The sequence below is a fragment of the Myripristis murdjan genome, chromosome 18, assembly GCF_902150065.1.
Source record: "Myripristis murdjan chromosome 18, fMyrMur1.1, whole genome shotgun sequence".
NCBI lineage: Eukaryota > Metazoa > Chordata > Actinopteri > Holocentriformes > Holocentridae > Myripristis > Myripristis murdjan.
Genome location: NC_043997.1, coordinates 164,081 through 192,075, shown reverse-complemented (window position 1 = coordinate 192,075; position 27,995 = coordinate 164,081). Strand labels below are relative to the sequence as shown.

Sequence of the window (27,995 nt, the reverse complement as noted above, 5' to 3'; positions counted from 1 at the left end):
CTGTGATTGGTGGCTGTGTGTGCGAGCCAACATTTGGACAGAGAACTTGCTCCTGTTTGTGTTAGTTTCCAGCAGAGAGTGAAGTCAGCGCTGAGCCCCACACCGAGATGAAGAGCCTCCTCATCCTCTCCTGGCTGCTGTGTGTCCGAGCAGAAGGTCAGCACAGCTTCTCACCTGCTGCACTCTCACCTGACAGCTACACAACAACACAACAACACAACAACACAACAAACACAACAACTAATGCTGCCGCGTGTTTGGCTCTGCTGTTTCCTGTGCAGATCCTCATGAGGGCATCTATATCGCTGGCTGTTCAGCCTCTGATGGAGAGAACATGATTGGTGTGGACACTGAGGAGGGATGGTACGCAGACTTCAAGAACCACAGAGGAGTTATTGTTCTGCCCAAGTTTGCAGATCCTATCAGCTTCCCAGGATTTTATGAACTGTCTGTGGCTCAGCAGGAGATCTGCAAAGGAAACCTGGCAGTATTTGATCGTGACTCAAAGAACCCACCAGTGAAACTCGGTAAAGACCAATAGGCTCGCAGCAAGTCCTCAAAAAAGCCTTTAGTTTTCGTTTTCGAGATACTAGTCTAGCAGGGGCCTTCAGATTTCGAGATACCCCTACCTGAGTTATAACAAAACACAACCATGCTTTTTCATATCCCATATGTGTCCCATTAATGGATGGTTGTGGGACTTTATTTTTGTGGGAAATCAGTATTTTGGGCTATTCTTTAGACCTACCTAATATCTGATTGGGGAAAAATTGACAAAAAAGCCCATAATTTCATAATGCTCACTCAGATTTTCATCAGATTTGCTGTGGTATGAAATAGGTACCTTCCCAACATAACCAGAGTCAAATTTTTATTTTTATATAAATAAATACTTATATAAGGTCATGTAAACATAACTTTAACTTAGGCAGAAATTGTATTTTTGTGGATCGGACAAGAGCACTCCTTAACTTTTCTCTTATTCATTGGGAAAACATAGATTCCCATGTGATATACTGTTACTGGTTGGCCCAGGGTGCTATTGAACTAAAACCAAATGGATGTGTGCATATATATTTAGGGTCTGGGCCGCTAAGCTGCTCGGACACTATTGTATTCCTAGGTGTTCTTTTTCTTTCTTCCTTTCTTTCTTTCTTTCTTTCTTTCTTCCGAGGAAATCATACTTCCCATGTGCAAAGACTCACCAAACTTTGCATAAAGGTCCAGTCCCATGCCAGAACATCATTGTCAGATTTTTGTCTTAATGACTGATTTATTTATTTTACAGTGGTTTGAAATCTGCCTTTCCATGCATAGGCGGCTGCTATAATGTGACTGGCTTAGTCAATTTGTGAAGCCTCACATGAACTGACACTTGCCAATTAGCTCAGTGAGATAGAGTGTTGTCCTTCATGCCAGAAACTGTGAGTTCAAGCCTCAACTGATGTAGAATGCCACCTTTCTTTTCATCTTCCTATTCTCTACTTGTTGCTCAGAAGTGCCTAAAAATGCCCAGACCCGACCCGTCGCTGCACAGCAGCTGTAATTTGGTTTTATTGTTTTATTGCAAACAAGGTGACTACTTCTCTGGAACCAAACAAATGAAATGATTACGAAATGCTCATATTTGGAGAGGGAAAGGCCAGGTGCTGTACGCTACACCAAACAGTCAGAGTTTGAGTAACCCAATAAAGCTTACCTAAAATTACAAACATAAAGATCCAAGATGTAGGTAGAGTAACCTTTATTGAATAATCCATTTAAATCAGAGGCAAGAACATACCATACATAAATAGAACAAATGCATAAAATAAAGTGTGTGTGTGTGTGTGTGTGAGAGAGAGAGAGAGAGAGAGAGGGAGGGAGAGAGAGAGAGAGAGAGAGAGAGAGAGCGTGGAGCAAATGCTACCACTCCAGCCTGATGCGGCCCCTAAAGTATCTCCCCAGTGCCTCAGTCTGGCGGCCCCCAGCTCATACTCTCCGTGTCCCAGGCTGACGTCCACTCACCTCGTGCCCGGGTGGCCTTCTCCCCCTCACTCCTTGATTGTTCTCCTTTTGAAGCTTGCATGTTTCCCTGTTTCTTTGCCCAGTCCTTTTTTTGCTCCATGCATTTTGTGATCCCTAGCTTTCTCCAGTATTTTAGTCCCTGTGGTTGTCCAGTCCCTGTGGTTCCTCTGTGCTTCTGTTCCTTGTTCCGCCATGCTCCAGTCTTCCTGTGTGTAAGTCTGTAATGTCTTATTGACAAGTCTTTGTTTGTTTCCCTTTGTGTGTTGGTTGTCCATTTGTCCATTCCCCTAGTTCAGTACTCCCCATTATGTTAGTTTGCTCCTTCATTAGTGTTTGGTATATCCAATTTCCTCCCCCCTGGATACTAGAAGCCTTTGGGTTCATTGTTTTGTTCTTTGAATTCTCCCCACACCATCTAGTGTATGATTGTTCAGTTTAGTTAGTTTCTTATGTTCAGCTGTTCCCCTTGTCTCTCTGTGTGTCTTTGTGACTCCTTGTTATAAACCTGAGTTTCATGACTTGACGAAGTGTGCTTTAGAAATTGAATTGTCAAATATCAGGTTCTTCAGACACGTGGGGATACATTTTGACATTCTGCACAGCAAGTACAGAACTCTGTACAGGGAAGGGCAGGGAGAGGCACTGGCATTTTCCAGTCTGTCCACAATTTGCATCAGTGCAATATAAATGTGTAATGTCTCTAACCTCTGTTGGTGCCATGGGTTTCTTAAACAGGATTGGCTTAAGGGCTCCATCACTGACAGTCCATGCCTTGCCGATTGGACTCCATAGGAGAGGTTTGGGGAGGTGACTGAGGCACCATATTGTGGTCTGCAACATTGCTCTCTGTACATGTTGTTCGAATGCATCCTCTGTTGGTGGGAGATTTCCAGAGGTTGCATCTGTTGTCAACGCAATGATGTAGCGGAGTTCATCCAGGTTAGTGCACAATCTTCCATTTTCTTTTTTCTTTTCCCCATACAGGAGAAGCACATAATGTCTTGCTACTGGCAAAGACTCCTCCAAACATCCAGAGAGTCCAAAATGGGCCATGTCTTTGAGCTCACTGAGATGTGTCTTGAGTTTGTTGAATGCTGTTGTTTAGCCTATTCTGTACAAAATGCTTATTGTGTCACAGCAGTGAGTGCATGACATGCTGGAAGACAGTTGGACATGTCTTTTCCGAGTTTGTCTGCTATGGTGTTGATGGGGGCATACCTCTCTCTCGTTCCATGCCCTGCATGCATGTAGACTTAAGATGATCCCAACACGCCTTTGCATAATACACCAGCAGTACTTCTACATCTGTGTCATCACACCTCACAATGATGGAAGAATATGAATCGGCAAGATGTATGGCATGTAAGACCATTCTCATATCAGCCTCCTCCTGATCACTGTAAAGTGATGTGAGAGTGCTGACTCCTGCTCTGCTTATGCTCCTCACCTCCTCTCCTTTCTCAAATCCACCTGCCAGGATGATGGAGCCATCTGATTGGATCATCTGTGAGCCTGCATGTAACTGCTCACAAAGATACACAGTGCCGTCATGTTTCCACTGCTCTTCAGGTACCCCCTGTAGTTCAGAACATTTGCGTTACCTGTGATCACGTGTGGGCCCATCAGTCGCTCCTCTCCTTTGCCTCTCCAGGATCTTTACTGACTGTGGATTGTCATACCTGTCAAAGACTTTGACGACACATTTTATCTCTTGTTTCTGTAGAAGAGACAAGATCTTGAGGATGCATTCAGCAAGGTCACTAAAAGTCAGGAAGCCTGAATTAGAAAGATCTTTATTGGCTCTGTGGGGTGCATCACTTCATCACTTTATCAGTTGATTTCTCTAATTTCCCACAAAAATAAAGTTCCACAACAATGCATTTCTTCAATGGTGACCCTGAAGATAAACAAACAAACAAACAAACAAACAAAAACAAAACAGTTGTGTTTTGTTCTAACTTGGATAGGGGTACAGTAGCCTACCTCAAAATCTGAGGGCCCCTCCTGCTAGAGTAACAATTTCCGGCTACACTAAAGTCATGTTTGCAGGACTATATTCTAGTATTTCTTTGGAAAAATTACATTTTAACTCTTTGGTGTTGTTGGACAGTTACTTGGGTCAAACCACAGCAAATTTGATGCAAATTTGAGTGAGCGTTATGAAATAATGGGCTTTTTGTCACCTCACCCCTATCCAGATTGGCCTAATTTGGCTCTTTTTCAAATATTAGGGTAGGTCTAAAGAATAGCCCCCCCAAAAAAAAAAAAGATTTCCCACAAAAATAAAGTCCCTCAACCATCCATTTCATTAATGGGACACATATGGGATATGAAAAAGCATGGTTGTGTTTTGTTATAACTCGGATAGGGGTATCTCGAAATCTGAAGACCCCTGCTAGACTAGTTGTTTTTCTGCTGGAGGTCAGAAAAACAAGTTCACTGTGATTTTGTTTCCCTGAGTGTCTTTGGAGCCGTGGAACAGAGATGTGTTCTCTCTTTTCTCCTGAGGAACAGAACAGAAAAGTGGTTCTCCTGCTTCGTTCCAACAGGATCACATTAAAGCTACAACAACAAGAGAGCAGGAAGTGCCTGCTCTCCGTTTCAAAATAAAAGTCCTCTGGTTGGTGACGGTTAAAACACTTTTATTTATGCTAGCAGTCCATAAAATAATCTTGACATGCAACACAGATATAATTTATACATTTACATGATATGTAACCTCCAATAGTAACCGGTTTATAGTAACCTGTCTATAATCACCTGTCTATAGTAACCTGTCTGTAATCACCTGTCTATAGTAACCTGTCTGTAGTAACCTGTCTATAGTAACCTGTTTATAATCACCTGTCTATAGTAACCTGTCTATAATCACCTGTCTATGATAACCTGTCTATAGTAACCTGCCTATAGTCACCTGTCTATAGTAACCTGTCTGTAGTAACCTGTCTATAGTAACCTGTCTATAGACACCTGTCTATAGTAACCTGTCTATAATCACCTGTTGATAGTAACCTGTCTATGCTAAACTGTCTATGGTGACCTGTCTATGGGGGTGGTAGTAGCATGCAAGGGCCCAAGGGAGTAATTTTGCCTAGGACGCCGACATAGGCAGAGCCGGCACTGGCTGCAGCTCACACTTAAACACAGTGAACAGCCCAGTGTTCTACTTTCCTGATCAGTATGAGATATGAAGTTCTAAAGAGAACCAAACCTGTGTTCCCTGTGTGTGCAGACGCTCCTCACAGCACCATCTACACCAAAGACGAAGTGGAGCTCGACGTGGAGAACCGCCTCATCTGCCACGTGAGCGGGTTCTTTCCCGCTCCTGTCTCCGTCTACTGGACCAGGAACGAGCAGAACGTGACCGAGGGAACCAGCATCAACACCCCGTACCCCAGCAAAGACGGAACCTTCACCCAGATCTCCACCCTGAAGTTCACCCCCCAGCAGGGAGACATCTACAGCTGCACGGTGCAGCACCCAGCTCTGGAGCAGCCGCTGACCCGAGTCTGGGGTGACGCACCTTTCTCACCTAGCTACCCCTGAGCTGAGCCTGCTGCTAACCTGTTAGCCTGCTGCTAACCTGTTAGCCTGCTGCTAACCTGCTGCTAACCTGTTAGCCTGCTGCTAACCTGTTAGCCTGACCTGACCCTGCTGCTAACCTGTTAGCCTGCTGCTAACCTGTTAGCCTGACCCCACCCTGCTGCTAACCTGTTAGCCTGCTGCTAACCTGTTAGCCACCTGACCCTGCTGCTAACCTGTTAGCCTGACCCCACACTGCTGCTAACCTGTTAGCCTGACCCCACCCTGCTGCTAACCTGTTAGCCTGACCCCACCCTGCTACTAACCTGTTAGCCTGACCCCACACTGCTGCTAACCTGTTAGCCTGACCCCACACTGCTGCTAACCTGTTAGCCTGACCTGACACTGCTGCTAACCTGTTAGCCCGTTAGCCACTTGCTGCTAACCTGTTAGCCTCCTGCTGCTAACCTGTTAGTGAGCAGACGGAAGCTAAAGCTAACCTGTTAGCAGACTGAAGCTAACTGGTGTTGGTGTGTTGTTCCTGCAGATGTGGAGCAGGACCAGCCGGGGATCGGACCTGCGGTGTTTTGTGGACTGGGTCTGACCGTGGGTCTGCTGGGCGTGGCCACAGGAACCTTCTTCCTCATCAAAGGAAACGAATGCAGCTGATTGGCTGTCGCTGCCTTTAATCTGCTTCTGTCTGCTTCTGATCAACATGGAGCACAGCGCTAACATGCTAGCTTCCACTGTGATAAAATTCAGTTAAACAGTGTTTTTGAGAGATTCTGTATTAGGTTGCTGTTCCTGTGATACTTTAGCTTCTTACTTTAAATCTACTCTCAATAAATTTCCCATCATGCTTCACGGCTTGACAAACCAAAATTAACACAGCACTATCCCAAAGCAGCACCCAGCTCCTCGTGATGTGCGAGTCATGAACGAGTCGCTCCAATCAAGACTCTTTTTATTGACTCCTCCTCTCGCTCCTGCCTGGTGAGGTGGGACAGTGTGTCACTGCTGTGCAAGTCTTACATTAAACTGTAAACTTACATTAAACTTCTTTACATGTGTGTTCTTTACTTCTTTTACATGTGTCAATTTCAAGATGGCGCAGACGAGTCCAGACGCCGTCGTGACTGCTCCGCGTACACTGTGATTTTTGTTTGTTACTTTCTTAGCTTTTTTTAGTTCTTTGACCTCTCTTTCTTCTGGCTTAATTACCTACGACCACAGCACACTATTCAACATTGCTACCAGGTCTACTTACCTTTTTTCTGAAGTTTTACACGAGAGGTCCACCTGGCTGAAGGAGATCCTGCGGGACGCGGAGTGTAACCAGGGGAACGGGCCTCCGAGGAGAAGCAGGAAAAAACACCGAGGGAAACGTGCCGGAGTCAGAAACAGGCTGCGAGCACGAGCACACCGTCCTCCTCTTCCCAGTATCCTGCTGGCTAACGTCCAATCCATGGATAATAAGTTGGACGACATCAGGGCCCGGGTCCGGTTCCAGCGGGACATGAGGGACTGCAACATCCTTTGTTTCACGGAGACATGGCTCACGCCGGAGGTGCCGGACCACGCCGTTCGCCCAGCAGAAACATTCACAGTGTTTCGCATGGACAGAACGAAGGACTCCGGTAAATCTAAAGGTGGTGGAGTGTGTTTCCTAACCAACAACAACTGGTGTGATCCAGGGAATGTTTCTGTTCTGTCGCGTTCATGCTCATCGGACCTCGAACACCTGGCAATCCTCTGTCGCCCTTTCTATCTGCCCCGGGAGTTCTCTGCGGTCATCGTCTTTGCCGTTTATATTCCACCACAGGCGGATACGGACACTGCTCTCAATACTCTGCATGACACCATCAACAAACACAATGCTAAACACCTGGACGCAGCCGTCATCGTGGCCGGTGACTTCAACAAGGCGAACCTCAAAAAGGTTATGCCCAGCTTTTTCCAGCACGTCACATGTCCCACGAGGGGTGACAACATTTTGGATCACTGTTACACCCCATTCAAGAACGGATACAAAGCCATATCACTGCTGGCTTTTGGTAAGGCTGACCACGACGCCATTTTCCTCTTACCAAAATATAAACAAAGGCTAAGACAGGAATCCCCGGTATCGCGAGAGGTCAGACGCTGGTCCGCCCAATCAGAGGCCTCACTACAGGACGCGCTGAGTGACGTAGACTGGGACATGTTTCGGGCGAGCTCGGATGATGTCAATAAGTTTACGAAAGTGGCTACATGCTTTATATCTAAGCTTTTAGATGATACCATTCCTATGGTGACTGTGAAGGTTTTTCCTAATCAGAAACCATGGGTGGATAAGTCTATCCGCGAGGCTCTGAAAGCACGTACTGCTGCCTATAACGAGGGACTCACCGGAGATATGTCACCGTACAAAGCGGCAGCCTACAAGCTCAGGAAAGCGGTGAAAGCAGCTAAGAGGCGATACAGGGATAAGGTGGAGGAACAACTGTGCGACCGCGACAGCAGACGCATGTGGCAAGGACTGAGGACGATTACGGACTATACAGGACGAGTGAACACCTCGGCTGTGGTGGACTCCTCACTGGCGGAAGAGCTTAATACCTTCTTCGCTCGCTTTGAGGCTGGCGGTGCTAGCACTAGTGCTGTGGCTAGCGTAATCGAAGCAGGCGACCTGACCGGTGAGGAGGACCGCCCACTCTCGCTCCCGGAGCACGACGTCAGGAGAGCTCTGAAGCGAGTGAACAACAGGAAGGCAGCCGGCCCAGACGGCATCCCCGGGCATCTGCTAAAATCCTGTGCTAACCAGCTAGCTCCGGTGTTCACAACCATCTTTAATCTGTCCCTGGCCCACTCTGTCGTCCCCACCTGCCTTAAAAAGTCCACCATCATCCCTGTGCCTAAAAAGACCAACCCAGCTGGTCTAAATGACTTCCGCCCTGTAGTTCTGACCTCCGTGGTGATGAAGTGCTTTGAAAGACTCATCAAAGACTTCATCTGTTCATCACTGCCGGACTCCCTGGACCCCCTTCAGTTCGCCTGTCGCCCCAATAGGACAACTGACGACGCCATCACCCATGTCCTCCACTCCACCCTCTCCCACCTGGACACCGGTAAGGGGAATTATGTGCGTTTGCTGTTTATTGATTACAGCTCAGCATTCAACACCATAGTTCCCCACAGACTGGTCACCAAGCTCAGGGACCTGGGACTGAGTTCCTCACTCTGCTCCTGGGTTCAGAGCTTCCTGACTGGCAGACCACAGGTGGTGAAGGTTGGAGCCCACACCTCCAGCTCCCGTACCTCCACACTGGTGCGCCCCAAGGCTGCGTACTGAGCCCTCTGCTATACTCCCTGTACACCCATGACTGCACAGCGACACACCAATCCAACATCATTGTGAAATTCGCGGATGACACAGTGGTGGTAGGCCTGATCTCCAACAACAAAGAGACGTCCTATCTGGAGGAGGTGGAGCTGCTGTCTTCATGGTGTAAGGACAACAACCTTGACCTGGTGGTCAACTTCAGGAGAGAGAGGCAGAGGATCCACTATACGCCGCTCAGAATCTACGGGACCCCGGTGGAGAGAGTAAGCAATTACAGGTACCTCAGGGTTCACATCTCTGAGGACCTGACATGGACTACACACACCTCCACCCTGGTGAAGAAGGCTAGGCTGCGGTTGTACCACCTCAGGCGGCTGAGGAAATTTAAGATCTCCACCACGCTGCTGAAAACCTTTTACGCCGCCACAGTGGGGTCTGTGCTCTCTGTGAGCATCACTGCCTGGTACGGCAGCTGCAGCTCCCAGGACAGGAAGGCCCTGCACAGAGTGATACACTGTGCTGAACGCATCACCCGCACAGCACAGCCCGGCCTCCAGGACAGCTACACCTGCACAGCACCGCCCGGCCTCCAGGACATCTACACCCGCACGGCACCGCCCAGCCTCCAGGACATCTACACCTGGCGGTGCAGGTCCAGGGCAAGTCGGATTTTAAAAGACACTCATCATCCCAACCATAGGCTGTTCGAGTGGCTGCCCTCAGGCAAGCGGCTTCGCTCCATCAAAGCCAGGACTGAGAGGCTGAGAAGGAGCTTCTTTCCCCAGGCCACACGGATTCTGAACTCATAACACAAACTCTGTATATCAGTCCACAACACCACCTGCATGCAGTATCAGACAGCTCAGCACCTTACTATCCCCTGTTGTCTGATACTCACTGCCCCCACCCCCCAACCCCCCAACAACTACACTACACCCTACATTACTGGCAGATTGCAACACGTAAAGACTGGAGGGGAAGGGGTGACTCCACAAGGCTGGATCAAGTCTGACAGCTCCTGAATCCCAGTACCGGGCATCAGGTTCTGTCACTTGGTCTCACGGTTCACACTAACTCTGGACCTCCGGAGCGTGTTGTTCTTCAGGGTTTTGCAACTCAGTTCTTCTACTCATTTGTACTTACCCCCTACTTATTTGTACTTTTTGTATATTGTTGTATATTGTATATAGGTTGTTCATTGTATCTAGGAATGTCATATATTCTTTCTATTTTATCTTTATTTTTATTTTATTTTATTTTATTATTTTATTTTTTATTATTATTATCGTTATTATTATTATTATTTTTACTTTTTATTTCTATTTTTTACTTGTACAGTGCTGGAGTTGTTGCAATTACATTTCACTGCTGCTGTACCTGTACATTCATGCATGTGACGAATAAATCTTGAAAAAAAAAACTAGCAAGTTAGTTTATCTATTAACCACTGACTCAGTGACTCAGAGACTCAGTAACTCGTAAACCTGACTCTGTAGTGATTGATTGATTGATTGATTTTATTTTTGAAACAGGGACAAGGTACAATAGACATTAACCCAAAAGGTAGAGATGCACTGTACAAGGTTATAGCTATAAACCTAATTTCCTCCCACAGTCCCTGGACAAATAAATATACAATCATTAAAATAGTGTGAAATAGTAGACTATCAATTATAGTTACTTACAAAAGTAATACGAAAAGTTAATATAAAGGATACACTCATCATTTAAGGATACCCCCAAAACTATACCCCCAGACCTTTAAAACCACAATTTTACCCCCAGTATGTGCTTACACACACATACACTCACACACACACACACACACACACACACACACACACACACACACATGCACACACACACACACACACACACAGCTACAGGTGTATGCTGCTCTGTTGTGACAGTAGCCACTGCTTTGTTAAGCGGGAAAAAGTGTGTAGATTTGTTGTGGTTGGGAGTTTGGTTGGGAGGCTATTCCACTGTTTTATGGCAGTGAAGATGAAAGATGATTTACCAAAAGCAGTCTCACGTTGTGGGATCCTGCACGCCCCCTGAGTAGTTGATCTAGTGGCTCGGGTCATTATTTCACAGCTCAGTCACAAACTGTCTCAGAGGGGGAGGAGCATCATTATGGATGATCTTAAACAATAGACAAACATTTGAGTGCATGATCAGATTTTCAAAAGTCAGCATATTATACTTATCAAGGATATGACAGTGGTGATAGTATCGGGATTTCTTATCAAGGGTTTTGAGGGCGTTTTTGTATAGTGATTCAAGAGATCGTTGTGTTGTTTTGCCTGCTTGCTAGTGAGTGACTCAAACAAACTCCAGTCAGTAAAAGGAGTTGAACCTCCCGTCTGCTGTGACGAGCTAAAAGACGACCAGCTTTTGATGATGTTGTGATATTCTGCCTTTTTCTTTCCTGTTCAATTAAAACACAAAAAGCCATTTCATGGTCAGTCTTGATTTCTTTCTGTGTCACTGTTTGTCTCCACACCTGAGCAGGTGTTCTGCTCAGTCCTCATGCTGGCAGATTTGAATATTGACTTATTTTCCTTGACTGAAACCTGGCTTAATGAAAATGACTATGTGGGTATTAATGAGTCAACCCCTCCTAGTCACATTAATATTCATGTTCCTCCGGATGGTCAAAGTTGCAGCTATTTTTAACTCAAAATTATCTATAAAACTGAAACCTAAATTTAAGTATAACTCATTTGAAAGCCTAATTCTTACTCTTTTTTATCCAGCTTGGAAGGCGGCTCAACTAATCTTATTTGTCATTATATACCGTCCTCCTAACTCAGCGTATTCTGAATTTCTGTTGGAATTCCCAGATTTCTTATCAGATTTAGTTCTCAGCGCTGATAAAGTGAATATAGTTGGAGATTTTAACATCCATACTGACACGGAAAACTCTCTTAACACGGCGTTCATTTTGTTACTGGACTCAATTGGCTTCTCTCAGAGAGTAAATGAACCTACCCATAAAGATAATCACACCCTTGACCTTGTCCTTACTTATGGAATTGACATTGAACACTTGACAGTGTTTCCACAGAATCCTCTCTTATCTGACCATTATCTGATTACCTTTGAATTCCTTCTTCAGGATTACCGTCCGCTTGAAAAAAGCGTCTCTACTAGATGCTTATCTGATACTGCTGTTGCTAATTTTAAGGAGGAACTCCCATCAGCTCTGAGTTTATTACCAAGTCTAAATTTAACTGATGACTCTTATGCTTCCTTTAGTCCCTCGCAAATTGACAGTCTCTTCGATAGTGTTGCAGCCTCACTGCCAGCGACACTTGATGCCGTCGCTCCTCTTAAAAAGAAGACTATAAAACAAAAGAGGTCAGCTCCATGGTATAACTCACATACTCATGAACTGAAACGAACCTCACAGAGACTCGAAAGGTTATGGCGCTCCTCCAAAATGGAAGAATCTTGCTCATCCTGGCAAGATAGTCAACAGTCAGAATTTACAGAAAGGCCCTCCGCGTCGCTAAAATGGCCTACTACTGATCTCTGATAGAGGAAAACAAAAATAATCCCAGGTTTCTTTTCACCACCTTAGCTAGACTTACAAAGAGTCATAACTCTACTGATCCTTGTATTCTCTTGTATTTCTCTGTGAAAAGTGCTATACAAATAAATGTTACTTACTTACTTACTTACACATATATAAATACACACATATACACACACACACACATATATATATATATACATATATATATATATATATATATATATATATATATATATATATATATATATATATATATACAGTACAGGCCAAAAGTTTGGACACACCTGCTCATTCAATGTGTTTTTTCTTTATTTTCATGACTATTTACATTGTAGATTCTAACTGAAGGAATCAAAACTATGAATGAACATGTGGAGTTATGTACTTAACAAAAAAAGGTGAAATAACTGAAAACATGTTTTATATTCTAGTTTCTTCAAAATAGCCACCCTTTGCTCTGATTACTGCTTTGCACACTCTTGGCATTCTCTTGATGAGCTTCAAGAGGTAGTCACCTGACATGGTTTTCACTTCACAGGTGTGAAGTAGCAGTATAATTGGCTGATGCGCACTTATATAACACCAGTTAAATTACATAGGTTCAATGACAATATCCTGGATACCTGTATTAAATGTGAGCAATCTAAAGACACACCTTTCCACTGTATGTGGGATTGTCCAGAAATTGAAGCATTCTGGAATGAGATTTCACATGTGCTTACTCCAAGCAAAGCAATCAATTGCTTTATCATGGAAGAACATCCAACGACCACGGGTGGGCCAATAGCTCAGAGAAATGAGCAACTCACCCTTTATCTAAGCCCCGCCCCCTGGGTCGCTGTTGCTAGGTTGGACAAAGACCGGCAGGAAGAAACGCCTCTCCAGCCACTTCCATTGAAAACAATGTGATTTTCAGTTGCCTCATATTGACACTTAAGAGTCACTTTCAAGCTTGGTCGTAGTAAAAAGGAACATCTCTGGGACAGTATAGTGACTGGGTAAAACCTGTTATTTCCCAAAACTGGATATAAACACGTTAGCTGACTCAGCATGGCAGGTGCTGCTCGCTGCCTCCCACACACACACTGACCTGTAGAGTCGACCTGTGACCACTTCTGGAAAAATGGCTCACAAATGTCAGATCTCCAACCGCCGCATGGACAACTGTGTTATGGTGATAACAGAAACCTGGCTGCACCAGAACATCCAGGACCGGGCCGCACCGCATACAGACCAGAGGGGGCGCTGTGTGCGTCAGTCCTCTTCTACTGCATCCTCATCAGAAGAAGACAAGAAAAAGAAGAGGAGGAAGAGGAAGATGAAAGAGAGAAAGTCCAAGAAGTCAAAGAAAATGAAACCAAAGACACGTAAAAGAGGTAAAATATGCTACATGTAATACTTCCATCCCTTTCTACTGACTGGGTTTTTGGTTTGGTCCTGTTTAGTTCTGCTGTACAATTGTTCCTCTCCTGGCTGGTTCTCACATGATGTGACATTCTGTGTGTGATTGTTGTGTTGGCACTAGCTGAGTAAATCTACTGTAATAACTCACTGTGTGTGTGTGTGTGTGTGTGTGTGTGTGTGTGTGTGTGTGTGTGTGTGTGCGTGCGTGCGTGCGTGTGTGCGTGTTTTAAAATACCTTTTTTTCATTTTTTTTTTAACTGATTCTTTGTCGTCTGAATTGCAGTCCTAAATCCAACACAGGCTGTGTCCCGGTACAAAAAATTCTTTGGCTGTTTAATCGAGGGAGGACAATGTCTGCTGCTTTCAAGCGTGTTGGGGTGGACCGGAGCGCGGTTGTTGTCACTGCTCCAGTCACAGAGCTGTTCATCACTGCCCCCATCAAATATAAGGAACTCCTTAAAAGCTACAACGGTCAGGTGAAACTCAGTGGGTTTGCCATACAGTGTGCCACTGCAATTGAGGAGGATCCAGGAATAGTGGACACAGTTAAAGCCTTTAAGATTTCTGGAAAGCTTCCCCTGAAAACAAAGTCAGCTATAATGCTAGATTAACACTGATACTGTCAAATGTTTGCGAGACTGAAGACAAAAAAGTTCATTGTTGAATTGTGACACTGAAATATTTTCTGACTTTATGTTTTGAACCAGAATATATATATATATATATATATATTCTGGTATATATATATATATATATATATATACATATATATATATATTATTATTTTCAAACAAAGATTTCATTTTTTGATACAGAAAGATTTTATTTCATTATTTATTTCTTTTTTTTTTTTTTTTTTCAGAGAAACATTTTATTTGCTGTAGTTACTGTTGGTGTTTTTATCCAGCCATGCTTATCCTTTTTTCAGTTGTACAGTTACAATATGTTGGGAAGTTGCAATAAATATCAGTGCAATATGTTCTCTGTCCCTGTGTTGTGTCTCTCCTTGGTCTGGAACTTCTGTGAGTTTTGAGGCATTGCCAGCCTTGAAATCTCATTTGTAAATGCTTAATAAGGCATAGATAGTCCCCACTTTAGATGAGCTCACACAAAATGCTTAATTAACGAGTAGTAAGTGCTTTGCAACTGCCTGAATTCATGAATTCCTGCATTAATAACTGTTTATAAGCCATCCATTGGAAATGGAATTTGTGAGATTTTATAAAACATCTACTAACACACTCACTAACCATTAGGGAAGATGGCGCCGTTGTGTGTGGCTGGCCGTCTACCTGTGCTACCTCTGCTGTGTATTGTCCTGTTCCTATCGCTCTGCTATCATAAAGTGTCATCACTGCTGGTGTATGATCGCCTGAGTCTTTTAAAAATCCGCGATTTTGTGGAAAAACTTCCGATCCAGGACTTTAATGGACAGCCACCGCCGCCTGTACTGGCGTCTATACCCTCTTACCTGTGGTGTTCACCTGCTGCATCGCTATGCAACAGTCGCCGCAGAAGACGAGGAAAGAGAGGTGGAATAATATGCCGGCTGAGAGCTCACCTGGCTTCGGCCTCCACGTACAGCCAGTCCCCCAGTCAGTGAGCAAACCTCTGGTTCCATCTCGGCAGCGGCGCATCATCACTTCATCCACGGCTGATGAGTTTACTGCTGCTTTCAAGGACTCACAGTTATTTTCCTTGAATGGCTTGGTGTCCCCTCTTTGTCCTGACAATTTTCTTTCCTCCTTCCACTCCACTTGCGCTGGCATTCTGGACTCTATTGCCCCCTTTAGGCAAAAATCGGCTAAGCCAAGAACGGATCCCTGGTTGAACGATATCACCCGCGCCCTCAGGCAACGTTGCAGGCAGGCCGAACGTAAATGGAAGAAGGACAAACTGCATGTGTCCCTGGAAATTTTGAGGAATTCTCTTGCTGACTATCAGAGGGCTGTACGGGAAGCTAAATCTCAGTACCTCTCTAATATTATTTCTAGCAGCAATCACTGTCCCAGGGTGTTATTCAATACTATTAATGCTGTTCTTAACCCATGCATTTCTGCTGTGACTGATGTCTCAAACGCCACTTGTGAGAAGTTTCTTTGTTATTTTGTTGACAAAGTGAACTCTGTCAGACAAGACACCAGTAATAATTTTAACTTGTGTTTTAATGATGATTTGCTTGTTGCCCCAACTCACTCTGCTGTACTTGACCAGTTTGAGTTGGTTTCTCTCTCCTCCTTAAGTGACATAGTGAAATCCTTAAAACCTACAAATTGCCCATTGGATATTGTCCCTCCCACTGTGCTGAAATCGGCTTTTAATACTGTGGGGCCTAGCCTGCTGGGCCTTATTAACACCTGCCTTAGGTTAGGAACCGTCCGAACGGCCTTTAAACATGCCGTTGTCAGGCCCCTTCTTAAAAAGCCTAGTCTCGATCCCTCAGTTTTATCAAATTTTAGACCTGTGTCTCATCTGCCCTTTCTCTCTAAGGTCCTAGAAAAAGTTGTTTTTAAACAATTACAGTCCTTTTTGGAAAACAACACTGTTCTTGAAAAGTTTCAGTCTGGGTTCAGATCTCGACACAGCACTGAGTCTGCACTGTTAAAAGTGCACAATGATATTGCGCTGTCTGTGGATGCCAAATGCCCTGTTGTCTTAGTACTGCTTGACCTCACGTCAGCCTTCGACACGGTGGACCATTCAGTCCTCCTGTCACGCTTGAGTGATTATGTTGGTATCCACGGCACTGCCCTTAAGTGGTTTACATCATATTTATCCAGTAGAACCTACTCTGTGATGGTTGGTGACTTGTCCTCCTCCTGTGCTCCTCTCTCCTGTGGGGTCCCACAGGGCTCTATTCTTGGCCCTATTCTCTTTTCTTTATACCTGTTGCCTCTTGGGTCAATTATAGCTAGGCACAACCTTTCTTTTCATTGTTACGCAGATGATTCACAAATCTATCTGCCAGTGAAGCCTAACAGTCACATTGCACATTGCAGTTCCTTGTTTGCTTGTGTTGCTGATATTAAGCATTGGCTAGCCCTTAATTTTCTTCATTTAAATGATGATAAAACTGAATGCATTGTGTTTAGGGATACTGTGACGGCTGGCCTTGGCACTTTGTTTTCAAAGCTCAGTCCAACTGTCAGAAATCTGGGTGTGGTTTTTGACAGTCATCTGAAGTTTGACAAACAAATCGACAATGTTGTCAGGACTAGTTTCTTCCAGCTACGTCTCCTGGCTAAAGTCAAAATGTTTTTGAGCCGTCATGACCTGGAAAAAGCCATCCATGCGCTAATCAGTTCACGATTAGATTACTGCAATGCACTTTATATCGGCGTTTCGCAATCGTCTCTTAGTCGCCTTCAACTTGTGCAAAACGCCGCTGCCCGTCTTTTAACTAACACTAACAGACGAGAGCACATCACTCCTGTTCTTAACTCCCTTCACTGGCTTCCCATCTGCTACAGAATTGATTTTAAACTTTTAATGTTTGTTTTTAAAGTTCTTAATGGCCTCGCACCATCTTATTTATCTGAGCTTTTAACTGTTTGTGAGCCTGGAAGAGCGCTGAGGTCGTCTAACCAACTCTTGTTGGAAGTGCCCAGGTCAAATACAAACACTGGGGCGACCAAGCCTTTTCTGTTGCTGCTCCCAGGCTCTGGAATAAGCTCCCCGCTGAAATGCGTCTGCTTTCTGACCTGGGCCCCTTCAAATCAAGACTAAAAACCTATCTTTTTAGGTTGGCTTTTAGAAACCAGTAGCATGATGACATTTTAAGTTTATTTTATTGTATTCTATTTATTGTATTTTATATTTGGTTTTTATTGTTTTTTTTATTGTCTTTATTGTCTCTCACTGCTTTTATTTATTCCTTTTATTGTAAAGCACTTTGGTTCACCAAAAGGTTTGTTGTAAAGGGCTATATAAATAAAGAACATTTACATTTACATTTACATGTCTGAATAGTGGAGCATGCAGACATGTACATCTAAATAGACTGTTCATTATTTGCACAGGCTTTCTAAATGATCTTACAAACCACTGACAAATCCTAAATACATTACATCACTAAATGGGTAAGTGATGTAATACTTAACTTAGAAATGCTGAATCCATCATTTATATAGATGAGCTTATTAATGAAGAGTAAAACATTTATAACTGTGATTATAAACCACATACTAATGAGTATTTATGTCAGAAACATGCTTTATAAATGATGAATTCAGTGTTTACTAATCCATAACTACTGTGCCTATAAATGATGAGTAAAACATTTATAACTGTGTTATAAACTACATACTAATGATTATTCATGTGTTATATATGATGAATTCAATATTTATTAATGCTTAACTAATGCTTACTAGTGTGTACTTGTTATAAAGTGTTACCAAAGTTCCTTGGTTGACAGACATTGATTTCTTCATGATGGATTGACTTCTGCAGTCGAAAAGAATGGCTCTTTATGAAATAGGTTCCAGAAATGAACTTTTTAGGAGGCATAGAAAGTAGAATGATGTGATGTAACTACGTGTTTGAAGGTTTTTTTTTTTTAATGGAAAGAAAATTCTTAATTCATAAAGTTATAAACTTTTTAAATTTGTTTGAGAGACCTATTTCAAGCATTAATTTATATATCTATCTGTGTGTGTTGTATACCTTCATTGCACTTTGTAATGTTATTGTGATTTTAAAATCTACCTGGGACTGCAGATAGAAGTCCGGTCTTGAGCTAAATGTCTTTAATGTATGTTGAACATGGTCACTGATGAAATAAACTCATAAATAAGAAATACCATTTGGATTCAGCCCAGATGACCTTCAGACAGTTAAATAACCAACATGTAGTGCCGTGTATTGAAAGGTGGCTGTGTGTGTGTTGCATTGTGAAGCTGACTGCTCTGCTTGGTGTTTTTTTTTAGACACACCAGCGCAGAACCTGACAAAGGCAGAACCTGGAGATGATGTTATTCTGGTTTGTAAAGTGGAGCAGAACTGGCCTGGACCCATCCCAGTATGTTTTCTGCCTCTGTGATGGGCGCTCAGATTAGACTCACCAGAATGAATCTGTTAAGAATCGGGTGGAGCTGAGAGATGAGTGGGTGGAGAGCGGGAACCTGTCCTTATTGTTGAAGAACGTGACCCAGAACGTACTCGTGTTGGGGTGATGCAGAGTGGCATGAAGATATTCCCACTGTTCCCACCAACACCAGCATCCTGGAGGTTGGCCAGTCAGGTGGGTTTAACTGGTTTACTTTGAGATGAAGAGGCTCCAGGTCCAGATCACACAACAGAATCACGACCAAACAACCAAACTAACATTACACTGACCCTGTCCCTGACTCTGATGCTAACGCTGACCCTGACCCTGACCCTGACCCTGACTCTGACCCTGACCCTGTCCCTGACTCTGATGCTAACGCTGACCCTGACCCTGACCCTGTCCCTGACCCTGTCCCTGACTCTGATGCTAACGCTGACCCTGACCCTGACCCTGACCCTGACTCTGACCCTGTCCCTGACTCTGATGCTAACGCTGACCCTGACCCTGACCCTGACCCTGACTCTGACCCTGTCCCTGACTCTGATGCTAACGCTGACCCTGACCCTGACCCTGACCCTGACTCTGACCCTGACCCTGTCCCTGACCCTGTCCCTGACTCTGATGCTAACCCTGACCCTGACCCTGACTCTGATGCTAACCCTGACCCTGACCCTGACTCTGACTCTGACCCTGACCCTGACTCTGACTCTGACCCTGACCCTGTCCCTGACTCTGATGCTAACCCTGACCCTGACCCTGACTCTGACTCTGACCCTGACCCTGTCCCTGACTCTGATGCTAACCCTGACCCTGACCCTGACTCTGACTCTGACTCTGACCCTGACCCTGACTCTGAGAAAACTGAGACAAAATACAGCCAAACATATTTCTGACAGGCTGTGAAACTGCATGATGCATTACTTACATATTTGCATGTTTACATATTTACATGTTTACACATTTACATGTTTACACATTTACATATTTACATATTTGCATATTTGCATATTTGCATATTTACACGTTTAAATGTTTATATGTTTGCATATTTGCATATTTACATGCTTACATGTTTACATATTTGCATTTTTAAATATTTGCCTATTTACATGTTTACATGTTTACATTCTGTGATGTAGAGCTTCATGTGGCCGATCCTCAGGGCTCCTGCATCGATCAGACGACACGACCTCTGACCTCTGACCTCTCTCTCTGCCTTCATGTTTTTCTGTCCGGAAAGGTGCAGCCACAGCTCCAGGAACACACACACACACACACACGTTTCTCCAGCTCAAACACACACACACACGTTTCTCCAGCTCAAACACACACACATACACGGTGTAGAAAGCATCTCTGATTTGATTGGCTGACGTCAGGACAGGTACGGTGGACAGTGAGGGTCACATCAGCCTCATCAGTATAAAAATACATAATAATAATGATAATAACAACAACAACAACAACAACAACAACAATAATAATAATAATAATATAAAAAACACAGTCAGCCCGGCCCTGTGCGCCTCTTCCAAGTTATTGCATTTAGTTATTACATCATGGATGGTTGTAATTTGTCTAACATGTGCAAGTTATTTGAGTTTGGGGACAAATGATTAAAGATTAGTTTCTTCCCTTTCCTGGTTCAAAGTGTCACTGTGTGACGTTTAAGGAGCGAGCAGGCGCAGGGAAAACCACCACATGGGACAAAAACCAGGAGGGACCTACATTTGTTAGGAGGTTCCTTCGTCTTTGGTTTAGTGTTTCTGGGAGTGTTGTGAGTCTGCGTCCTGCACACTGGCTGTCAGAGGGCTTTACTGACCCTCCCGCCCCCTGCTACCTGGGGCGGGACTCCCCGTACCTGCTGCAAATCCTCCACCTGAACCTGCAGACGCACCTGGAGTGGGTGGGGCAAGGCAGCTTCAGAGGCACATGTAGCCTCGTCTCCATCACAAAACACTTTTTTACTTTTAGTTTGTACAAGCTGTAAACAGTCAGTCCTGCTTCCTGTTTCATGACTGCTAAAGGGAGTTTGAGCTTTCAGCGCCCCCTAGTGGTCAGAAATGGCTTGGTGCAGCCAGTTCTCCAGTGCAGCTCCACATGGAGCCCCAGCTGGATGTCAGCAGATCAAACTGTGAAGCCTCTGGACGTAAAGGTTTTCTAAGGTGCAGTAGGTGATGAGTGATGGGGGTCAGCCATGTTTTAAACTCCCACAGGAGTCTGGAGACGAGGAGACGGAGGGTTTTCCTCCAGTCAGTCACTGTTTACCTGATGAATCTGTTTTCTGGTTTGCAGGTCCGACAGAGGAGCCTGCTGGGCGTCGGCATGATGGCAGCAGGTGTTGGACCTGGATGTGATTCTACTTCTGACTGTTGTTGTTGTTCCTATTTTTAAGAGACTCGCAAGAAAAATAGCACATAAGATCTGCAGACCTGACAGCAGTTAGGAAGCACAGAGTTTCATCACACCTTCGTCACTATTTAGTTATTTTCTGTCAGGCTAAACCGGTTAGAAACCATTTCCTTTTAATCTCTATTTTTATACATTCTAAAATGTTTTGTTGTATTTTGAAGTGCCAACAAAGTTATTTCCTGGTTATTCTGCTAAGGGTAATGTATAATAACTCAAATGAATGAATTTAATTCTTTTTTGTAAATGTTGGGCCCAGTTTGGCAAATGACTTAACAAAAAAAAAAAAAGGCCATACAGGAAGTGGTTTGAAGGGGGAAAATAAAGTGATGCAGTCAGTGTTTCTAGGTGAGGTGACTGAAAATGAAATAATTTCTGTGGTAGCTAACACAAAAAACAAGATATCAACTGATAGTGATGGAATTGACATAAAAATAGTAAAAATGTCAATTGATTGTATAATTAAACCACTATGTTATGTTTACAGTCTTTCCCTTAGAGCCGGTGTTTTTCTGGAGAGGATGAAAACAGCTGAGGTCATTCCACTTTTTAAAGCAGGAGACAAACGCAGCTTTAACAATTACAGACCAGTATCACTGCTTTCACAATTTTCAAAAGTGCTAGAAAAATAGTTTGTTCAGAAATTAGGTAGCTTTATTGAAAATGATAATTTACTGAGTGAGAACCAATATGGTTTTCGGACAAACCGGTCTACAGGTTTAGCAATAATGAAAATAATAGAAGAAATTACAACAGCAGTTGACAGAAAGAAGTTTATAATAGGAGTATTCATTGATTTAAAGAAAGATGACACAAATTTTTTCTGCTCAGGAGATAATTTAAAAACTTTATCAGAAAACATTGAAAATGAAATGGTTAGGCTTAAATCCTGATTTGATGAAAATAAGTTATCATTAAATTAAAAAAAAATAAAAGCTAATAAAAGAAGGGATGAAGTCTCATTATCTATTGATGGAGTTAAAATTTAGAACGTATCTGAGTTTAGGTTTTTGGGAGTTATAATGGATGAAAATTTGACATGGAAATCTCATATCATGTTAAAACAAAGGTGTCTAAGAATATTTTCATTTTGAACAAAGCTAAGTATGTTTTGGATTGTAACACAATGAGAATACTGTATTGTGCACTCACACTGCCTTATTTTAGTTATTGTGTAGAAGTGTGGGGAAACACGTATACGTAATATAATGACATTATTTTTATTATAGAAAAGAGCAGCTAGAGCTATTCACAAAGCTGAATTTAGAGAACATACCAACAGATTATTTGCTAAGTCAGGTTATTGAAACTTAACGAGATAATAGAACTGCAGACATTATTAGTTATGTTTAAAGCCAAAAATAAAGTAAAAGTAAAAAGTCAGCAGAAAATTAAATACATTAAAGTACAGATACCTGAAAAATCTACTTAAGTACGGTAACAAAGTATTTGTACTTTGTTACTTCCCACCTCTGTTGAAACTTAACGAGATAATAGAACTGCAGACATTATTAGTTATGTTTAAAGCCAAAAAAGTATTGCCAGAGAACATGCAAAAACTTTGTGTTTACCTCAGAATCTAAATCACAGAAGGAGATGTGATTTTGATTCTGACACACTCTCCACCTTTAAAACTCAAAACCAACCTGTTCAAGATCACCTGTGACATCTGACCAGCCCCCCCCCTCCGACCCTCCTCCTCCACCTTACTGCTTACATGTTTTTTTTGTTTGTGTGTCTGCTTTTGTAAAGTGTCTTTGAGTACCTAGAAAAGCGCTGTATAAATTTGATGTTTTAGTATTATTGTTATTATTATTGTTATTTTAAGCATCAGCTTGCTCGGAACACTTTAAAACAAATGTGTATTTCTGTTGCCGGTGTAAAACTTTGGAACTCCCAACAGAATGACTTAAAGGGTTGTACAGATATTGTGCACTTTAAAACAAATGTATAAAGAGAGACAATTTAGGAAATATGCATCTGAAATTTAACTGGATGTTTATCTTTATTTGTTTTGAGCTTAAATTTTTACTCAGAAATAGCCTTTATTGTCATTGTACACATTTTGCACAACGAAGTTTTGGGAGTTCCCACCATGTTGCATTAAAAGACACAAATTTTTACTTAATGGGTTCTTTTTGTTTTAAGTTGTAATAAAAGGTGCAGTCAATGATAAATGATGAGCAAAGGAAACTGGAGATGACGGACCATCCAAGACAAAAGAATCAGACAAAAAATCAGAATTATATTTTTCTCTCTGCTCCTTTCCAATCATGAAAAGCATCAGTTTGAAATATGTGCTGTGAATGTTTGTACCAGTTTCATTTTGTAGTATTGTTCATTTTCATGACAGGAGCTGAATGAATGAAAACATGCAGCAGCTTCCCAGCGAGCAGCTCTGTGGTTATTCTGCCTCGCTGTTCACCTGAACCTCCAGCTGCAGCCTCTCTGCTTCACTCAGCTGCTTTGAACAGACTTTATTGACACCGTCTACCTGGACAGGTGTGAGTCTTTAAATCTGTCCTCACTTCCTGTCTTCTTCAGGCTTTAAAGTCGAAAGAGCTGAACCAGGAAGTGATGCAGTGAGACTGGTGTGTGTGTGTGTGTGTGTGTGTATTACTGTGTACTGTGTACATGATGTAGTAACTGTACTGACTGTATTTGTACATGTGGTGATGGGAGTTGGGATTCTTCCTGTGTATTTCTGTGTTTTTCATGACTTTAATTCATTTATATGGTGAAGCACTTTGTAACTCTGTTGTCAGATTTATTACACATCAAAGGCTTTATTTTTCTACTCTTCATTCATTGGAATTGTTCCTGCTGTTATTATTATCAATGGTATAGTAGTAGTAGTAGTAGTGGTATTGTAGTATTACTGTAGTACTACACTGCAACATTAAGCTGACATACAGAGCGGAGCCACAGCCACATGAGGGCCGGTCTTTTTCTACCACAGCTTTCCTTCCATCCAGCTTTGCATTAATGAGCTTGGAAACAGCGCTCTGTGAACAGCCAGCCTCTTCAGCTAAGACCTTTTGTGTCGTCCCTCCTGGTGCAGGGTGTCGAGTCAGCAGTCCTACCCATGACTGTGTAGCTGCTGACCCCGACTGAGAGACCATCTAAAGCAGGGGGGTCAAACTGGTGCCATGGAGGCCAAGAGGCTGCAGGTTTTCATTCCAACCAAAAACTCCACCAGGTGATTTCACTGGTCACCCTACCTCCAAACAGAGAGGCGGGACTAATCAGTGAAATCACCTGGTGGAGTTGCTGGTTGGAATGAAAACCTGCAGCCTCTTGGCCTCCATGGCACCAGTTTGACACCTGAGATCTAAAGGCTCAGGAAGCCTCTGCAGGTGTTTTCAGTTAATCAGCTGATTGGAGTGTGACTCCACGAGTCTCCAAAATGGAACTGATTCACAATATTATGATTTTCTGAGATACTGAATTTTGGGTTTTCATTACCTGTAATGACACCTGTACCTGTGTTATAATCATCAAAATTAAAATAAATAAACACTTGAAATATATCAGTGTGTGTGTGTAATGAATTGATATAATATATGAGTTTGACTTTTTAAATTGATTTACTGAAATAAATCAACTTTTTGATGATATTCTAATTTATTGAGATGCACCAGTATCTGTCATACCATGAGGGAAAATATGAGTGGGGGAGGAGGGGCTGTAGCCACATCTGACTGAATGTGGCATCCAGTGCGCCCCCTGGTGGTGAGACTGCAGGCAAAAAATGAATCAATAAATAAATCAGCAGGCCAGGCCCGTTGCCCCATAAGACATGAATTTAAATGAAATATGTTTATTGTCCTCCATGACAGAAACTGTCCCTCACCTGGACAGACAGGACACACATTAACATGAACATGAAGTATTAAAAAACACAAACACTGTGTACCACTAAGATAATGTCAGAGATTTTTCCCTGAACTCAAGTTAATCTGAAGTTCTTTGTAAAACTACAGATGTTTAAGGCGGCATGAATGCTCCCACTGGATGATATTTGTATTTGATAAAGTCCATCAAGGTATTTTGTCAACTAGAAGGAGAGATTTTTTTTTTTTTTTTTTAATTTCTCTTACAGTCTTGCAGTTCCACTCTGTCACCACAGAGGGCGCCCTCACACCATCTGTGACTGTGTGGTACCACGACTCCACTGTCAGTGCAATGAAACCCATTAATCACAATATTTGGCTTTTAACTTCACATTCTTAGCTTCATCATGGCTGGTGTGTGTGTGTGTGTGAGTGTGTGTGTGTGTGTGTGTGTGTGTGTGTTCCTCCATCACAGATAGCATCTATCTAAACTTTAAGAAGTGTGAGAGAGAATGATCCAGGTCTCTAAATGTGAAGGAAAGGAGCTTCACTGCTTCCTTTCCTGTCTCCTTTAGCAGAGGAGACACTGGAGCGTCCTTTACCTGAGGACAGGTGATGCCCTCCCACAATCCCTTGCAGCAGCCACATTTAAAGCGGCGTTCACATTTCATGGTGTTTCCTGAGTTTTGTGGCGGTTCTTCTTCTAACCCTGATAATCAGAATATAAATCAGAACACAGAAGTTTGTCTTTCAAGAAAACAGACCTGAGACGTTTTTGTCCAGGTGATGTTTTTAATTCAACGTGTTTGAAACTTGACAGTGATGACATGGACAGTGGTAGATTGGTAAGCCATACATGTTCCACCTGTAATCCTGCAGCAATCTAACAATTATGTTCATACTAACTGGGATTCATGTGGGTGAATATGAGCATGAGCAAACATTTTATATATGACAAGCGTCTGGTTTCTTGTTTGTGACGGGCAGCCCGTGTTCCTTCTTTATTTAAATTCCAGTCTTGGTTGTTTCCACAGTTGAAGATGTTCTGCAGCAGGACGGCCGCTGGAAGTTTGTGAGTGAATTCCTGATCACGTCCCTCTTTCTTTGAAAGCTACAGCATCAGAGCTGCAGCCATCTAGTTTCATCAATGCTGCCTCATGTCGACTTCACACCCTCAGCAACTCAAGACAATCTGCAGGCTTTGTCTTCATCGACAGGGACGACCCCGACTCCCCGTCCATCGCCCGGCTCAGGCACCGTCTGATCCAGCACTTCACCACACACCAGAACGTTCTCTGTGATGTTCCTGCTTCTTCTAACAGCATTACTGACATCCAGAGCCAGTTCAGCTCCCTGCCACCTTCCCCCTGCAGCTGATTCACTGTCAGTTTGTTTAAAAGATTATGTTTTCAGCATTTCACCTTTATTTGACAGTCACAGTGGAGACAGGAAAGGCAGGGAGAGAGGGGGATGACCTGCAGCAAAGGACCTGAGGTCGGATTTGAACCCCAGTTGCTGAGATCAGGATTAAGCCCTGGTACACGGTACACGCTCTCAACCAGTGAGCCACCGGTGCCCCCCAGCTGTCAGTTTGTTTTAAAACCATCATCAACTCATCATCGACTCATCTGGTTTCCCGTTCTCTCAATGCACTTTTTGCAAATTGCAAGTAATTGTCTTTTGTTTGTTTTTGCTGTTTTACCCATGCCTGTGCATTTGTGTTTTACTGTGCATTTATTTTTACTGTGAAGCACTTTGGTTGAGCTAAGCTGTTGTAAATGTGCTATAGAAATAAACATGACTTGACTTGACTTGGTTTCTCAAGCATCACTTTGTTTACCTCTTGCATGATCCAAAATGAACCAATCGAGCTATTCTAAATGCTGTTCCACTTCAAGTTCTTTCAAGAACCTTGTGAACTACCTGCCACTAAGAAAATTCCAGAGCAGAACATTTACCGACCTCCTCTCCATAGCAGACTCTGGACAAGAAGCTATTTGATGTTGGCTCCACCAACACCTCCACCGGTGCTTCCATGCCCGGGTGGAAGCCGACTCGTTACTCCAGACATTCCCTGGAGATCGGAGACGCCACCTCAGACCCTAACCATGACCCTGACCCTGACCCTGACCCGTCTGCTGGAGCTCATCACCGGCTCTGTTCAGACCTTTAACTAAATAAGTAAGTAAACATTATTATCCCCAAGGGGCAATTCATTGTTGCTAGCAGAGGATAAATAAACAAGTAAAGACAACAGCTAATGCACAAAATCCACCAGACAACCTGCAGAGGATACCCAGCAAACAGGTGTCAGCTACTAAAGGTTATAAGGGTCAGATCACATCAAGCTGTTAATGAGGCCAACAGACAAATGAGGCCTTGTAGCTCTGAGTCCAACTCTTTGGTCCGATGAACCTGCAGCCAGACGGCAGCGTCTGCACCTGAGGGACCAGGACTGACTCAGCTCAGGATGGATTTGGCCGTCCTCGCTGCTCTGGCTCTGTAAAGGAGGGAGAGCTCTGCAAGCTTCAGCCCTGCAGGTTTACCACATTCTTACAGTGTTGTTCAGTCTGAGCTTATTTCTCAAAGTGAGAGACTCAAACCAGCGGATAAAAGAGAAAGTTAAAACAGACTCAATAAAAGAAGAATAAAACATTTCATAAAAGACATATCAACATTAAAACTTCTCTGATAAAAGTTCACCTGCTGGTGGGCTTCAGCACAAACTGCATCTGTGTTGGCCTCAGACGTCAGGCTGTCGTCTGTATCTGCACCCAGAAATCTGTGCTGCTGCACAGCCTCAACCACCAAGCCATGAGGAAACTCAGGAGGCTTTTTCCTCAAGTCAGTGATCATTTCTTTGGTTTTGAAAGCATTTATGTTCAGAGACGAGCAGTCAGCAGTCAG

At 43.3% G+C, this 27,995-nt stretch overlaps 1 protein-coding gene and 2 long non-coding RNA genes across 3 annotated transcripts; 2 read left to right on the top strand and 1 right to left on the bottom strand.

Moving 5' to 3' along the window:
• Window positions 1-3: 3 nt before the first annotated feature.
• LOC115376738 (H-2 class II histocompatibility antigen, A-U alpha chain-like) lies at window positions 4-6,313 on the top strand. The gene is made up of 4 exons (XM_030076513.1): window positions 4-156; window positions 282-527; window positions 5,240-5,521; window positions 6,077-6,313. Exons 1-4 carry the CDS (start codon window positions 108-110, stop codon window positions 6,196-6,198), a joined length of 699 nt encoding a protein of 232 aa, XP_029932373.1. The 5' UTR covers window positions 4-107; the 3' UTR covers window positions 6,199-6,313.
• On the bottom strand, window positions 6,112-27,823 carry LOC115376744 (uncharacterized). The gene is made up of 3 exons (XR_003929836.1): window positions 27,812-27,823; window positions 13,877-13,889; window positions 6,112-6,208 (listed from the first exon to the last, which is right to left on the bottom strand). It is a non-coding gene; the product is annotated as an uncharacterized LOC115376744 (long non-coding RNA).
• On the top strand, window positions 10,292-11,378 carry LOC115376741 (uncharacterized). Its single transcript, XR_003929833.1, has 3 exons — window positions 10,292-10,343; window positions 10,732-10,737; window positions 11,169-11,378. It is a non-coding gene; the product is annotated as an uncharacterized LOC115376741 (long non-coding RNA).
• Window positions 27,824-27,995: the final 172 nt, after the last annotated feature.